General features: G+C 40.0%; 1 protein-coding gene across 3 annotated transcripts in view; it reads right to left on the reverse strand.

Moving 5' to 3' along the window:
• LOC133616101 (SH3 and multiple ankyrin repeat domains protein 2-like) overlaps positions 1–15,959 on the reverse strand; it is a 471,816-nt gene extending 455,857 nt beyond the window's left edge. For all 3 annotated transcript variants that reach the window (XM_061975200.2, XM_061975199.2, XM_061975202.1), the window contains exon 1: positions 15,739–15,959. In XM_061975200.2, coding sequence (XP_061831184.1) covers positions 15,739–15,772 — 34 coding nt within the window. In that variant the 5' untranslated portion in view covers positions 15,773–15,959. The remainder of the gene's footprint in view (positions 1–15,738) is intronic.
• Positions 15,960–18,207: the final 2,248 nt, after the last annotated feature.

Consider the following 18,207-nt stretch of genomic DNA (forward strand, 5'->3'; position numbering starts at 1 on the left):
TTGGAACACACCCTCCGGTTCCCCTTCTTAAAGAGAGGAACCACCACCCTGGTATGCTAATCCAGAGGTACCGCCCCCGATGTGCACGCAATGTTGCAGAGTCTTGTCATCCCAGACAGCCCCACAGCATCCTTCCTTCTTGGCCTTGCGACCAAGGAGCTTTTTAACTACCTCGGCAACCTCAGCCCCAGAAATAGGAGAGCCCACCACAGATTCCCCAGACACTGCTTCCTCATAGGAAGACGTGTTGGTGGGATTGAGGAGGTCTTCGAAGTATTCCCTCCATCGATCCACAACAGCCGCAGTAGAGGTCAACAGCACACCATCCTCACCATACACGGTGTTGACAGTGCACTGCTTCCTCCCCTGAGGCGGTGGATGGTGGACCAGAATCGCTTTAAAGCCGTCCGGAAGTCGGTTTTCATGGCTTCCCCAAACCCCTCCCATGTCCAAGTTTTTGCCTCTGCGACCGCTGAAGACGCACTTCGCTTGGCCTGTCGGTACCTGTACGCTGTCTCTGGAGTCCCATGAGCCAAAAGGACCGGATAGGCCTCTTTCTTCAGCTTGATGGCATCTCTCACTGCTGGTGTCTACCAGCGGGTTCTAGGATTACCGCCACGACAGGCACCAACCACCTTGCGGCCACAGCTCCAATCACCCACCTGGACAATAGAGGCACGGAACATGGTCCACTCGGACTCAATATCCAGTGCCTCCCTCGTGACATGTTCAAAGTTCTTCCGGAGGTGGGAATTGAAACTCTCTCTGACAGGAGACTCTGCTAGGCGCTCCCAGCAGACCCTCACAATGCGTTTGGGCTTGCCATGTCTGTCCGGCATCCTCCCCCACCATCGGAGCCAGCTTACCACCAGGTGGTGATCGGTAGAAAGCTCCGCCCCTCTCTTCACCCGAGTGTCCAAAACATGAGGCCGCAAATCCGATGACACAACTACAAAGTAAATCATGGAACTTCGGTCGACGTGTCCTGGTGCCAAGTGCACATATGGACACTCTTATGTTTGAACATTGTGTTTGTTATGGACAATCCGTGACGAGAACAAAAGTCCAATAACAAAGCACCACTTGGGTTCAGATCCGGGCAGCCATTCTTCCCAATCACGCCTCTCCAGGTGTCACTGTTGTTGCCAACATGAGCGTTGAAGTCCCCCAGTAGAACAAGGGAATCACCCGAGGGAGCACTCTCCAGTACTCCCTCAAGGGAATCCAAAAAGAGTGGGTACTCTGAGCTGCTGCTTGGTACGTAAGCACAAACAACAGTCAGGACCCGTCCCACCACCCGAAGGCGGAGGGAAACTACCCTATCGTTTCACTGGATTAAAGTTCAACGTGCAGGTTTGAGCCAGGGGGCAACAAAAATTGGCACCCCAGCCCGTTGCCTCTCATTGCCTGCAACGCCTGAGTGGAAGAGAGCCCAGCCCCTCTCGAGAGAACTAGTTCCAGAGCCCTTGCTGTGCGTCGAAGTGACCCCGACTATATCTTTTTTTTTTTTTTTTTTTTTTTGTGTCCTGTCCAGCTTCTCAGGCAAATCATATAGTTGATGTAGATGCCCATGTCGGCTGTTCAGATTTACTTTACAAAAGAGAAGTGTAGGATTGTTGTCTTATTTGTATTTGACTTTATTAAATGTATTTATATTATCATTTAGTGCAGCCGGGCCGGAGCAGAAGGGGATAGAAAGAGAAAAAAAAAGAAGACAGAGGGGGAAATTGTGGGGACAAGAGGGGAATTAGACAGAGACAAAAACAACAACAGCAAACAACAACAACAACAACAATAGAGCAACATCACGACTATATCTAGCCGGAACTTCTCCACCTTGCGCACCAGCTCAGGCTCCTTCCCTCCCAGCGAGGTGACGTTCCACGTCCCAAGAGCTAAAAACAGTCGAAATACATGTACACCCTGAAATCTAACAGGAATACACTTCTAATGCAACATGAATTATTATAAAATAATAATATATTTAAGCAAGTAAAGAATAAATAGAAATAGAAGGAAAACTAACGATATTCCATAAGATATTTTCATTCTCTGTTACTGAAACTGTTACAAAACATCCTTTGGTGGGTTGAAGCTAACTTTGAAAAAAAAGCTTAAAAATAATAATACCTGTCTCTACTGTGGATTAAAAAATGGGCCTGACTTGATAAAAATACAGAAATGTATTCTAGGTGGGGGTTGCAGGTGGGTTTTCCTGATGGGCCCCAGACAGTTGAGGAGAAGCAAAGAGAGCAGACACATGATTCAACTTTGAACAAAATACACCAACCAAATTTAAGTATGTATTTATATTTGTGCATGTTCTGTGACTGGATGTCGTTAAAGTTCATGGCTAATAGTAGACAAATACAAATAGTGTTTGAATTGTTTCATTAGTTTTATTGCTAATAGTATAGGGTTAAAAAATGTATGTTTAAATCTATTAATTTGTCTTACAACTAGTTGCACAGATACAGCTAGTGTGTAGATTGTTTCAATAGTCTTTTAGCAAACATTGTACATTAAAAAACAGTTTGTCAACTTTTGAGTTGAATTGACTACAACATAGACATGATGTTTAAATTGTTACATTAGTCTTACAGATACTAGTTTAGAAACTTTTATTTAAGACAAATGTATACATGAGTATAATTCTAAAATAAGAACAATTGTTTTATCAACTTTTATATAAGACACAACTAAACAGAAGCATTCTTTTAAAATAGAAAAAAATAGCTCATAAACGTTTATTTTAGGCAAAACAGCCTTTATACAACATAATAGTTTTTAAGAAAGAAACAACATTTAGAAGGTTTTATTTAAGGCAGAGTAAATAAACTTTTATGTAAGATAAAAAGTAGACAATATAATACTTTTAATATGAGGACAATAGTTTTATTTAGGATAGAACTGCCTAAATACAAAATAATAATTTTAAAATAAGAAAAATAGTTCACTTTTATTTAAGACAAAACTTATAACATAAGAAAAGCATTGTAAATAAACTTGTTATTAAGTTATATTAACTTCTGTATATCTATAATAACTCATATCTGCTACAAATGCAACCTTAGTAGTATGAGACAACCGAAATAAGATCATATGTGGGTATAGCTTGGATATATAGCTCAGGATATCTAAAATCTGTGAAGACCAAGTCCTGCAGAGGATGTCATTCATATCACCACAGCTGATCTGTCGTACTTTGAAGAGGCACAATTACAGCAAGGATGAACCAACTGCACTACTAGAGGTGAGGGAAAGAATCGGAATTTGGACATGGACGATTATAAAATCAATTCATAAACAACAATAATCGATAATCAATTTATTTATTGTACATAAAATAATGCAGACAGTTCTAAAATGTCGCTGACTGCAGCGAGCCACCTCACCGAGCGATGCGACAACCTCCAATATTATAGGGCACTTATGGTCCAATTTTGCACAAATTTCCAAAAATCTAATAAATGTGGAAAATAATTTAACTGTTTCTTATTACAAATGCACTGTTCTTTAAAGTCTTCCTCAGCCTTCCCGGTAAGGTCTATTCAGGTGTACTGGAGAGGAGGCTACGCCGGGTAGTCGAACCTCGGATTCAGGAGGAACAGTGTGGTTTTCGTCCTGGTCGTGGAACTGTGGACCAGCTCTATACTCTCGGCAGGGTCCTTGAGGGTGCATGGGAGTTTGCCCAACCAGTCTACATGTGCTTTGTGGACTTGGAGAAGGCATTTGACCGTGTCCCTCGGGAGGTCCTGTGGGGAGTGCTCAGAGAGTATGGGGTATCGGACTGTCTGATTGTGGCTGTCCGCTCCCTGTACGATCAGTGTCAGAGCTTGGTCCGCATTGCCGGCAGTAAGTCGGACACGTTTCCAATGAGGGTTGGACTCCGCCGAGGTTGCCCTTTGTAACCGATTCTGTTCATAACTTTTATGGACAGAATTTCTAGGCGCAGTCAAGGCGTTGAGGGGATCCGGTTTGGTGGCTGCAGGATTAGGTTTCTGCTTTTTGCAGATGATGTGGTCCTGCTGGCTTCATCTGGCCAGGATCTTCAGCTCTCACTGGATCGGTTCGCAGCCGAGTGTGAAGTGACTGGGATGAGAATCAGCACCTCCAAGTCCGAGTCCATGGTTCTCGCCCGGAAAAGGGTGGAGTGCCATCTGCGGGTTGGGGAGGAGACCCTGCCCCAAGCAGAGGAGTTCAAGTACCTAGGAGTCTTGTTCACGAGTGAGGGAAAAGTGGATCGTGAGATCGACAGGCGGATCGGTGCGGCGTCTTCAGTAATGATGACGCTGTATCGATCCGTTGTGGTGAAGAAGGAGCTGAGCCGGAAGGCAAAGCTCTCAATTTACCGGTTGATCTACGTTCCCATCCTCATCTATGGTCATGAGCTTTGGGTTATGACCGAAAAGACAAGATCACGGGTACAGGCGGCCGAAATGAGTTTCCTCCGCTGGGTGGCGGGGCTCTCCCTTAGAGATAGGGTGAGAAGCTCTGCCATCCGGGGGGAGCTCAAAGTAAAGCCCTTGCTCCTCCACATCGAGAGGAGCCAGATGAGGTGGTTCGGGCATCTGGTTAGGATGCCACCCGAACGCCTACCTCGGGAGGTGTTTAGGGCACGTCCAACCGGTAGGAGGCCACGGGGAAGACCCAGGACACGTTGGGAAGACTATGTCTCCCGGCTGGCCTGGGAACACCTCAGGATCCCCCGGGAAGAGCTGGATGAAGTGGCTGGGGAGAGGAAAGTCTGGGCTTCCCTTCTTAGGCTGCTGCCCCCGCGACCCGACCTCGGATAAGCGGAAGAAGATGGATGGATGGATGTTCTTTAAAGTTGCAAGTGATAAACACTTATTTAGTGAAACGAAAAGAAATGTAAAGTTGCATCAATATACATGAATTAAAGATGCATCAATAACCGATTTTTTATCGAATCGTAGCTCCTGAATCATAATCGTAATCGAATCATGAGGTGCCCAAAGATTCCGACCTCCATGTACTACACAAACAAAAGCATAAAGATGCAACTATGGGCTAAATGACAATTTATTTTGCTTCCTGGAGAATGTTGGACATCTATAAGTAATGACAACAAGCTGGGGTCACATTGTACCAAAAAAAGAGATCAGCATTGTCACCTGAAAAAGGTAAACAAGCTTCTTTTTTTCAACAACTGTTTAAACTAAAGAAGAGTAAATGCAGATTTAAAAGGTGCACTAATTTAAGTTGTTTATGAGTGTGTTTACTACATTATCGATTAGTGACTGTACTTTATTTGCAAGATTATTGCCGCTTGTCCCGTTCGGGTTCGCGGGGGGTGCTGGAGCCTAGACTTTCAAAATGTGCACTTCATTTTTACTATACTTATTTTCACCAACTTATGAGCAAATCTATGCAGTTCAGTAAAACATTTAAAAAACTTTCATGTATGACTTCTGACTACTAAATTGCATTTGTACCCAAATCATGGGTTATTTTGTACAGCAAATTTTATTCATGCAAGCAAATAATAACCAGTGATTAGTGACTGTGTGGGTTCCCTCTGAGTACTCCGGTTTCCTCCCACCTCCAAAGACATGCACCTGGGGATAGGTTGATTGGAAACACTAAATTGACCCTAGTGCGTGAATGTGAGTGTGAATGTTGTCTGTCTATCTGTGTTGGCCCTGCAATGAGGTGGCAACTTGTCCAGGGTGTACACCGCCTTCCGCCCAAGTGCAGCTGGGATTGGCTCCAGCACTCCCGCGCTAGAAAATGGATGGACAATCACAGGTTTAGACTGTGATTAATCTGATTTAAAAAATAATCACTTGACAGCCTTTTACACACACACACTATATATATATATATATATATATATATATATATATATATATATATATATATATATATATATATATATATATATAAGGGCTGCAACTAACGATTAATTTGATAATCGATTAATCTGTCGATTATTACTTCGATTAATCGATTTATAATCGGATAAAAGAGACAAACTACATTTCTATCCTTTTCAGTATTTTATTGAAAAAAAACAGCATACTGGCACCATGTCCTGGACATTGGGGATGCAGCATACACCAATAATAACATAGAAATGTAACTTATCAGATCAGAACTGAATCAGATATTGTACACGTTTCTGTTGTGAATAATAAAAGATTCATTTTAGGCTGCCTCTGAATATAGCATGAAATATTCCAGCACCTTCATAACGTTTAGTTATACTAAAGCGTCACTCAAATCTAAATATATTTATATATAGCTTTATCGGGCTACATTGATCCATTATGAAACCAACCTGAGATATTTATGTCCGTTACGTTTATTTCGAAATTGGTAACCGTGCGTTTTCTCTCTCAAAATGGAGTCAAATGTGCCGGAGACACATTATCAGCCCCGCGTTGCAACAAAGGCATAACGTTAACGTTACTCACAAAAAAGCTGAACTCATGAATGCCTGTTTCCACTATGGACTTAAAAAGTTACGTACCGTGAGTTCTTCCCTTCATCCATGCCTCCAACATGTTTCCTTTTCAGGTGCTCCTGAAGCAATGTTGTACTTCCGTGCCATTTTGCAGGAAACGGTCTTCTTTGAAGTCTTTAAAGTAAAGTGTTCCTACACTTTTGATGACTTAGGTCATACACTTTTCTCCATTGAAGCAATAACCTCAAGATGTTTTTCCACTGAACTATTGGTACTGTTTTCCTGCGCCATTTTTCGAATCTTCCCAGCAAAGGAGACGGCGTCGTCACGTGAGCTGTACATGACACACCATTGGCTAGCTTACCTCCACCTCATGAGACGTAGCCTCAGCGCCGCCCTGGCGCTGTTTTGTACTGTTTTTGTACTTATTTTGATTATTGTTTCTCAGCTGTTTGTAAATGTTGCAGTTTATAAATAAAGGTTTATAAAAAAAATAAATAAATAAAAGAATTGAAAAATAAATAAAAAATACCTCCGCGCCTGCGCATTGCATAGTTCCAACGAATCGATGACTAAATTAATCGCCAACTATTTTTATAATCGATTTTAATCGATTTAATCGATTAGTTGTTGCAGCCCTAATATATATATATATATATATATATATATATATATATATATATATATATATATATATATATATATATATATATATATATATATATATATATTTATTAGGGCTGGGCGATATATCGAGTTTGTAAGATGTATCGATATAATTTTAAACACGATATGAAATAAGAAAATATATATCTTAATAAATATAATTTTTTTCACGTTAAAATGACCAAACGCCGCTTATTTGTTGTGTAATTTCTCATTCCGGTCCCCAGTGGCTCGCCGCTCACACAAAGCCATATTTGGCATTACAGGGATTGGTAAGTGTTAAATTGATCACAAATTACTCTATCAAAAGTGTTTTTATTATTAACTACAGCATTACTATCGCAACAAATTGACTAGTTTAAGATTACATTAGCTGTTTCCTATGCTACGAGTGTTGGTTAGCCTCACTAAGCTTAGCTAGCTTAGCTGTAATACTGTCACATCTCATTAAGTTTAAATTGCTAATTCTATAGTATCAAATCTTCAATATTATTTTATTAACATGTAACGATCACTGTAGAACAGTTTAGTGTCAATTTACTAGGGTATTTACTAGGTGACTTTTAACGTCATAGGTTTAGTTGAATTGTTAAAAAAAGACAACAATGCTAATGCTATGTTAGAACGCTAACTGTTACGGTTTGTTTTTTTGTAAATTCATCCTATATCGTGACTTCTCTACACATTTGGACAATGAACATGGTAAAGAATGAGTTGTTGGGTCAATAAGGTGCTGAGCTTTCTCACGTTCAGTAGAAATGTTTTTTTAGCATTTTCGAAGCAATCTAACACAATAAGTTTTCATAGCATGTCCAACTTCTGGCAACGGATGTGTGTCCCTACTTCCGGAAACAAACACTTGTGTGTTCTAATCATGGCAGAATCAGTAACAGACAACGAAGATGACTATTTTTGGACAAATGAGGATTCACAACCTTATATTTTTGAAACTGAACATAAGGAGGATCAACTACGCCTTCTAGAAGGGAGCATAAAGGAAGGGTGAAACATTGGGAGCAGACGAAAGCCGAGAGAGTGATGTGAAAGTGACTTTGAGCCAAGCTATTTTGACATAAATGGAGTGCTTACCAAAATAAACTGGAATAAAATGTCCCTGGCCAGCTGGACCAAATGCACAACTGTCCATCGAGTGAGTCACACTTTAATATCAATCATGATACACGCAGCACATTATACGTGTTATTACAATTAAAGTACATACACTGTCTGGCTCGCTGTGTACAAACAAAACATGAAATAATACTTTGCAGATACTGTAATATTATTGTTCATGTTTTCAGTCAGTATAGATTGGTGTCCTATCACAAGGTTATGCATTACAAACTCAAAACACGTATTGTGCTGACGTAGAGCTATTGTGTCTCTTTCTGTAGCTAGCTTTTACAGCTAATACCAAAGCATGCCAATGTGTTACTACACTAGAAAAAGAGTTCCTCTGTGTTCACTCTTACAATAACAATGTTGCTACAGCTTGGTTATTATACAGGTTACGGAATGTAAATGAAGTATTGTTGACGGTTTTTGAATGCATTTTTAAAGTGATTTAGAGGTAGAATTGATTGCTCCCATTAGCTGCATTGCTAGACACCAAGAACGAGACAATTTGTATATGTTAGACTGAAACAAAACAACATGTCTCCTTTTTGTGAAAGGCAATTAAAAAAGAAAAAAGTACAGTTCCCCTTTAATGACAATAGAATGTATCTTTTACTATATAAAATATTTGTATACTTTGTCTGGAGAGGATTAAGAGGAAGAAAACTATATTATTCATAGCTCCGTACTAACATTAACTAAACACATGTATGACAATGTCATGTTCACACAAAATGCTTACAAAATATTGTTTCTCACTGTTGATGTTTTTCAGAATAAATTGCTGGGCTGCGTGATGCAGATGAAGTTGCACATAAACACTATGTAAGTATGTGCAAGTGTGCAAGCCACTTTCTAGAAAGACAACATGCATTTGTTTACGTCTACGTCACTCTATTATTCAAAAACATGAATGTCATTCACCTTTAAATGCTGCTGCTTTAAGATTTATAACAAAAACAAGAATAAGACAATAAGGTTGACTATCTCACATAGACAACAAAGATTGGGTTTAAAAAGTGTCATCTTGAGCCGATGACACATAATCTTCAAATAGTTGTAGATTCAACACGTCGGATTTGACTGTCAACCTTGCAGTCGAATAGTCTGATAATAATATTCCCTCCCCCCTCTGTGGAAAGGAAGCGTTTTAATACCTGCTGCGGCCCAGTGTGACTGCATATTTGTTGAGAGGATAAATTGATTGCATTCATTATGCCTTTAAGTATTACAAAAGGATTCTTGTGTGCAGACCAATAGTTTCAGAGAGTAAGAAATAAATCTTAGTTTTAGCTGTCACTTCAGACTTTCTCAAAGCGGTTGCTGATTCCTGGTGTGGCGCCACATCTCCCAAATCATTTGGCCTGTTTTGACTTCCCACATATCTTATTATATAATAACTATTTGTCTCAAGATGCAAGATTCAAGATGCTTTATTATTGTCCATTTTTAACATGTACAAGACACATAAGAACTGAAATTTCATTTTCGGCACAGTCCCACTAAGAGCAGACATACGTTACAGGGAGACAAGACGGGACCGCCAACGGACCAGCCACTTATGGCGCTCCTTAAAAAAGGTGGGAAAAAGGTGATATTGGGAAAGGGGGTAAGAGTAAAAAATATCAGTCTAACGCTGGATTATCGGGAGGGGGTCCAGACTGAGTCCAAGGGAAAAAAACTAATTTAGCATAGCACATATAAACATGTCACATATAATCACAACAACTCGCAACAGAGGGGCGGGGGGGAATTTAGGGCCCTAGAGGCCGGCCTGCTGCTATAAAGCGCTACTAGCCGTCCATAACCCCGAAGAGGAATTAAGCGGTGGCGGTGAGGGGCGTTGGATGGGGGTGGGGAGTGTGTTTGTATATATGCCCATTGTCTTTGGGTGAAGTGAAGTAATGTTCATAAGCCCAGAGTCGTTCTGCATGCAATGCAAGCAAATATCGATTCCCAGGTGTCGTTGAGGAGGGGAGGAGGAAGGTTAAAAGCGTCCATCTTTGAAATTCTTCAGGGGATGATTACAGAACAGCCTGTTCTTGTCTCAAGGCCATTCGGGGGAGTAAAATCGTAGTTAAGGATTTTTGTTTTTTCCCGAGCAGGCATTACAATGACTTGTCTGTTCTATTCGTCCATGCTGGCTCTCATGTCCAAACCTTCCTTTAGAGCAAGCTTCTCCATGATGTGATCCATCTTGCGATTCAGTTCAGAAATCGCCACAGTCTGTGTTCCCACAGCCCTGCCCAATCCGTCCATTGCGACGAACAGCCTTTGGGCTCCTTGAGTGGCTGCCATCGTCTTACGAATTTTACGATACACCAGAGCAATGCCCAGCCCAATCAGCAGGTGCCCCGCGATCACGGTTCCAAATAGGTAGATGTCTTCCACGTCCTCGATGGAAAGGACTGAGAGGCACATGATTCTCCATTTGTCCCAGGAATCTCTCACGTACCCCGCAGCAATGGTTACATCAGGGCAGCCAGGCTTCCCAGAACCTCTTTTCCTCGTCGAAAAGATTGTGTCACAATTGTGTGAACACAATAATATTTTTACTCCGGTGGGACTGATTGGAGGTGTAACTCTCCTCCTTAAAAATGTGTTATCTTTCCACGGGTTCACTTACAGAAACCTTTTGTTAGTTTTATTTCCTCCATTTAGTTATTATTTTTCACAAAATATTGTTTGTTAGTGGTATTGTTTTTTTCCTTTAGAATGAACTCTGCTGGACTGAGTGACACCAATGAAGATGCAATCAAAGACTATTTAGGTATGTGCAAATTAGGGCTGGGCGATATGGCCTTTTTTTAATATCGCAGTATTTTAAGGCCATATCGCGATACACGATATATATCTCGATACACGATATATATCTCGATATTTTGCCTTAGCCTTGAATGAACACTTGACGCATATAATCACAGCAGTATGATGATTCTATGTGTCTACATTGAAACATTCTTCTTCATACTGCATTAATATATGCTACTTTAAAACTTTCAATCAGAGAAGGAAATCTCAACTAAAAAAATCACTATTTTTTTCATACGGTGTTGATCTGGAAATGTTTGCCTCGACATTTTGATGGTGTGGGCGTGTGGCACCGAACGGAGATGTTGACATGCGGAGTAAGCACTGTTCATTCTCTAGCAGGTGACTTTTCAAATGATGCTACATATTAGCAATAATGCTACTTTTTATAACAACGCTTTCGCCCCACACTTGACAAATTACGGTTGTCTGTTCGACATATTCCCACTTGAAGCCAAACCACCGTCAGACGATGGACCCCCTGCTGTTTTTTGGGGGAATTAATTATTCCTTCATTTGTTATCAGAGTCGTACCTTCTTTCTCTCGTATTACAGCAAGCATCACAGCTAACTTTAGCCATGCTGCTCCCTCTTTGCTGCGCGAGGGCGTAGAGGTATGTGACGTATGTCGTGACAGTATGTGACGTGTGTAGAAGCTGCGCTTGCTGTCTGTGAGAAGGAGAGACAGGAAATAGCGAGGAGAGTCTGTAGTGTAATGCCCGCAGCTAAAAGTAACTGTGTGAGAACGCATACTCAAATATTACGATATAGTCATTTTCTATATCGCACAGAGACAAACCCGCGATATATCGCGCATATCGATATATCGCCCAGCCCTAGTGCAAATTGATTTTGCGCTCAGACTTTCTAACAATACAACATGTATTTGCTTACATGCTAACTTGATCATTCTGATGTTAATCAAAACAAATAAGGGCCTGATCTACTAAGATCCAAATAACATGCGCTAAAGTTGTCTGTCTATCTTTGTTGGCCCTTGTCCAGGGTGTACTCCACCTTCCGCCCGAAAGCAGTTGGGATATTCAAATGAGTTTTTTGCGTGTTATCGGCTGTCCCCTTTGAGACACTCATTCCCTCCACATTTATGGCCTCAACTTGTGGCGTTTTGTCATGTTGTTGACAGGCAGCAAACAATCATACCACCTTTTCTGGGCTATATTGAAGTATTACCAGACATTAGCACACTGAAGTGGTCTGGGAGGTGCTGCAATGTTGTGATGTGAAGAAGAAAATGCATATTGCAAAACATTTTTTCATATCAGAGATATAATATATAACCTATATGAAAAATTGAACGGCATGAAAAAAAAACTGAAACAAATTAATTTAGTTTATTTTAATCACCCTAAGTCATTCATCAGCTATAAGATATTGCTGAGTAGACAATATGATTTATATTTATACATTCCAAATATGTTAACCTGCACACAGATGGAATATTCTCTCTCTCAATCGTCGGTCTTTGCAGCTCAATCTCCTCCTTTTCTCACACCCATTTCAGTTTGCACGTCCTTTCAAGACATACTAAAGACGTAAAACAGTGCCTGCTGAATCGTCTTGATGAATCACATTGCGAGCATTAAATAATTATGTTTGCCGGTGTTGTGGGCATTGTAATAATCAGAATTAATTCTACACATATATACAAAACATACAGAGTAAATGGACTGTGTTCTGTCATTTGCTCACTAAAGATATGCAATTCTCCCCGCACAAGCTTTGGAGTTGAGCTTTGCGTGCTATCAACATGATTTAATACAAGCATACCTTTAGTAGATCAGGCCCTCGCTGTGTCACTATGTGATTGCCAAGATTTTTGAATAGTTGTCTTTTACAGAATGTTTCTTGGTGTCTGGAATATGTTGCAAAAACTCAGTAAACTTACTGTACTAAAACCTGTTTAGTGTTATAATAATACACTAAACTTTTTTTTTTTAACTTTCATTTACCCAGGAATATCTTACTGAGATTAATAATCTCTTTTGCAAGGGAGTCTTGCCACTCACATTCATACACCAGTGTTGGTGGCACCATTTCTGCCGTAATGGTGAGGTGTCTTGCCCAAGGACACAACGGCTGTAACTAGGATTTGACCGGTACCCCTCAAGTTTCTGGATGACTGCTCTACTATTTGAGCCACATCGCCCTGGTACTTAGTTCTGCTACTTTTCATTCATGTTTAATTTTATTGTTGTATACATTTTTTATTTCATAATAGTGAATTACATAGAATTGGACATTTCAGTATGAAATGAAGAAGATACTTAGTATATGTATCCATAGTCTTCACTTTTTGGTTGATCCTTGTTTCCAAAACCAGTAAAACTGGACTCACTGGTGACTGTGGAAAAACTAGTGAGCATCCTGGATGATGCAGTCACCCTCTGCATACCATTGTCAGTAGCCAGAGGAGCCTGTTCAGTGCTAGACTGCTTCAACCCAAGTGCAGGACTAATAGACTCAAAAACTCCTTTGTCCCACATACCATTAGACTGTACAACTCCTCTCTGGGAGGGAGAGGGGGTACTAGGATGACAGGGGATGCAAAACAATAACAGTGCAATACTTTTTCACAACATGGTCACTACTGCCTAGTTGCTCTTGTTATATTCTTATTTTAATGTTATATTTTTATTCTCATTGTTGCTTTTTATTTTTATTCTATTGTAATATTTTTCTATTTTGTTTCCATTTATACCCCCATTATTTGCTTTTTACTTTTTAAATTTGATCTCAATTCTGTACACTGCTGCTGGAATTTTAATTTTCCTGAGGGAACTCTCTTGAAGGAATCAATAAAGTACTATCTATCTATCTATCTATCTATCTGATACAAAGCCAAAGTGATGCCAGGTCTTTGTATCCTCTCCCCTTAGTGTGTCAATCAGATCTCCCAACTGTCAACAGCCGTTGTTATACATTATATTAATTGTAATAATCTGTTTGTGTCTGTATCTTGCTGTGAGAAGAGAGGACTTAATTTACTGGACAGTGACGGACTGGGAATTCACCAGAAGGATGCCGCAGTTGAGAAGAACCAGGCTAACTGCTCCTCATGGCTGACCAAGTGTTTCAGAGTGACCTTAACATCCAACTCTGAAGAAAACTGTCTATAAGTACAATATGTTTTTTGTGGTGAGGCTAGGGGATTAATGTAGAATTTTGAGCTGTGTTTTAGTAGTTTAAGATATTAATTTGGAAAAAGGGCTGCACTAAATACATATTTTGTAGCTTACAATTCCTCAAGTTGCATTTCTTTGACTATTTCTCATTATTATAATGTAAAAATTAATCAAACTTAGTAGCCCATTAGTTTAGGGTTAGTTTATTATAATGTTATTTTTGATATATTTAATTGAATAGTTAATTGATTAGTTAGTTAAATAAATAAATGTCCATACTGTTTACATTTTTCAGCTTCTTTTTTATGAAAAGTGGACTTTAATAAATATGTTTCATTGATGCATATTTCTGGCACTGCTAAAGTCCATGTATTCAAATTATAATAATGCAGAGATTGTTCAAGTACTGATTAGTGGACATGTTTACTGTAATGGCTTGAAATTGCTAATATTTTTTGTTTTTGTTATTTCGACTTTTCCCATTAACATGCTAAGCTAATTCTAAGTAGATCAATAAAAAAAATAAACATATTAGGCAGCTGGTTAAATAATAAACATCCCCGTGGCAGAACGGGGGCGGAGCCGCAAGGGTAAGTAATGGACCCGCGGCAATCTCGCTGCGAATCTGTACATTTTAGTAGGGACCCGCAGCACCTTTGCTGCGAGTCAGTTCCGCCATCGCGGTGGTACAGTTGGTACGCTTCCAGGACGGTGTGCAAGTGGACTCCAGTGCGGTGGGGTTGTGCGCCTCTGGCGCGGACCTTTTCATACATTCGCTGCGGATCTGGAGCGCATACTTTTTTTATCAGGGAACAAGCCAGTGTTTTGAACGGCTCTTTGAACAGAACGGGTCTTCAAGATGCAGCTCCTTTCTGCGAGCCGTAAATCCCATCTCTATGAGTTACAAATAAAAACCATGAAACCCCTGTACTGAAACAGTTCAGACGGTCGAACAATTCCCCTTGCAAACACAGTAGACTTGCCACGGATGTGTTACAAATACAAACATGGCCACTATAAAACACTACCAAACATTTTACTATAGTTTACCTTATTGATTAGTTATCCCATTGTGGTGTTTTTAGAATGTCTGAAAACGTTCTTACATCTTACAGGATGTTTTCAGACAATAGCAAGTTAAAGCCTGTCACTATTGCTTTTAGCAACACAATGATTGGCACAATTTCTCGCCATTCAGTGCATGTATATTGACAAATCAGGTGCAGCAGCGTGAATGAAAACGTCGACAAGCGTTCACCCTGTGGCAGACAGAAGCTGGGTTCCGATTGGTGATGGAAACACAATATTACGTCTTTTCTTTTTTCTCTTTAGAGTAAAAAAAATCAATCCATAACAAACTCTGACCTAAAAACTACTCCAATGTCTCGCTCGCTCAAAAAAAAACTCAATTAGCGGTTTTTTTGTAACCTAACACGCAGCGACCTAGCTAAATCTGGCCAAATTAAACAGCTATACCAAAAAACATTTTGACCGACATAGCACTACCTTGGGCTGATGTACTTAAAAACTTAAACAATGCAAACTCTCAATGTGCAATCGATCAAACGTGCCTACCTTCCTTTTTTAAGGCATTGATGATCGACTTCATTTTGACTCCGTGGTCGCTCCGACGCGCGGTTCGTGCAAGTGTCGGTACTTCCCTTTATTCCGTCCCGAATCCTCACTCAGAAAGAAGGATAGAGAAGACACAGAGGACATGATCCCGCTACCTTCCTCCTAGCCCACTTGCTCGGGGCATCTGCGCGTCTCCCTCAGCTGACACCGGCTTTAACACACACAAGCACACACACTTGCACATTTTCACTAGCCCCGCCCATCACACGCCCCCTTCTACAAAATTGGAATTCAAGTCAAAGCATGTGCAAAAGAAACAATATATAGCTGCCCTTGCAGTCTCTCCTAGTGACAGTAGTTATGTGGGTAGAGGTGGTAATGTTTCAAAGTAACAAGAAAAGCATTTCAAAGCATTTAAATTCAAAGTAATTGTTTACATCAACAATTTTCAAACTGTAGTTTGTGTACCACTAGTGGTACATGGGTTCTATTTAGTGGTATGCCAAATAATCACTTGATTAAGTACAGTGTTTTATTTTACTATAGTCAAACACAGTTTTATTGTTCAAACTGTGTGTAAGGTTAAAAACCAGGCCAAAGGCCAAGGTTAAAAACCTTCTTTCTAGGCAACAGTTAGAGACAGTAATCCATGCCTTTACTACATCTCGGCTGGATTACTGTAACTCTTTATATTTTGGAATTAGTCAGTCCTCCCTCTCACGTCTGCAGCTGGTCCAAAATGCAGCTGCCCGACTTTTAACTAACACAAGAAAAAGAGAGCACATTACTCCTGTTTTAGCCTCCCTCCACTGGCTACCTGTGTCTTTTAGAGTCCATTTTAAGATTATCTTACTCGTTTTTAAATCCTTACGTGGTCTTGCCCCACCTTACCTCTCTGAGCTGCTCCATCTGTATGCCCCCACCCGGTCCCTCAGGTCAGCTGATCAGCTGATCCTGGAGGTACCCAAAACAAAGCGCAAGCTCAGAGGGGACAGAGCTTTCTCTGTTGCGGGTCCCAAACTCTGGAACGATCTCCCTCTCCATGTGAGACAGGCCCCTTCTTTGGCTATTTTCAAGACCCTTCTTAAAACCCATTTTTATTCACTGGCTTTTAACCCAGCATGAGACTTTGAACTGTTTTTAGCTTTTAACTTTTTGAACTGTTTTAACTTTTAAACTGTTTTTATCTAACAAACTGTTCTTAGGGTAATTTATATTTGCTTTTTAATTGTGTATTTTTATTTCTGTTTTAAATGTTATTTTTTAGTCTGTCCTTTGCCTCTATTTCTTTGTGGTGTACAGCCCTTTGTTTTTCAACTGTGCTTGTTTTTAAAGGGCTTTATAAATAAAGTTGGTATGGTATGGTATGGTATGGTAATGTTACAATGACCAAAAATAATACATATACTTGTTAAATTAAACCGCTGCCTTATTCTAAATGAATACTCTGGCCTACTGCGCTACTTTATTTTAATATTGATCATAATTGTGGTACTCGGAGACCCAAGTTTTTTCTGAGGTGGTACTTGGGGAAAAAAGTTTGAGAACCACTGGTTTACATGCTTGAGGTCACCGAAGAACATACTTAGCACACAGTATGGGTGGATTTACAGTACACACACGGTTAAATTATTGTTACCATAACTTTTGTAATGAATGGGATGTACACTAAAGGCCGTAGAAAGTTTGATTTGTCGATGAATTGCTAAATTACTCTGTGAATAGTAAAATTTTGGGGTCAAAATGCTTTTTTTTTTTTTAATCATGCCAAGTTTTTTGCAAACTAATTGCATATTTAATAAACATTGTTTAGACAATTAATTTAAAGTAACTACTTTGAACACTGGAAACATAGCACTTGTTGCAACACCCCACTTCCTGAAATTAGACTTTTCCATCAAATATTATCATTTAATACATTTTAATTTTCTTTTACATATTTGCGTTACTCCATATCCATATTAAGTCAACTCCTCAAAGGATGTCAACACAAAACCTGAGACGACTAAATGACTAAATAACTACAGGGCGTTTTTGTGGATCCTTTGTTGATTAAATTTGCATCTACTGCTTTGCCACCCAATAAAAATGTTTAGATCAACCAATAAAACAACACATCATTTAGTATTAACAGACGCATATTAACCTGTAAAGTTAAAAAACTTTAAAGTACCAATGTTTGTCACACACACACTAGGTGTGGTGAAATTATCCTCTGCATTTGACCCATCACTCTCACCACCTGGAGGTGAGGGGAGCAGTGAGCAGCAGCGGTGGCCGCGCCCAGGAATAATTTTTGGGGATATAACCAAGCGTGCCAAGCAGGGAGGTAGTGGGTCTCATTTTTTTATACTCTTTGGTATGACTCGACCGGGGTTTGAACTCACGACCTACTGCAAGAAGTCACTTAAAAACAAAGACTGCCCCACCTGTCAATATTCAAGGGGTTGCATTCACTAATGATTGCAT

This window comes from Nerophis lumbriciformis, linkage group LG15 (genome assembly GCF_033978685.3).
Source record: "Nerophis lumbriciformis linkage group LG15, RoL_Nlum_v2.1, whole genome shotgun sequence".
NCBI lineage: Eukaryota > Metazoa > Chordata > Actinopteri > Syngnathiformes > Syngnathidae > Nerophis > Nerophis lumbriciformis.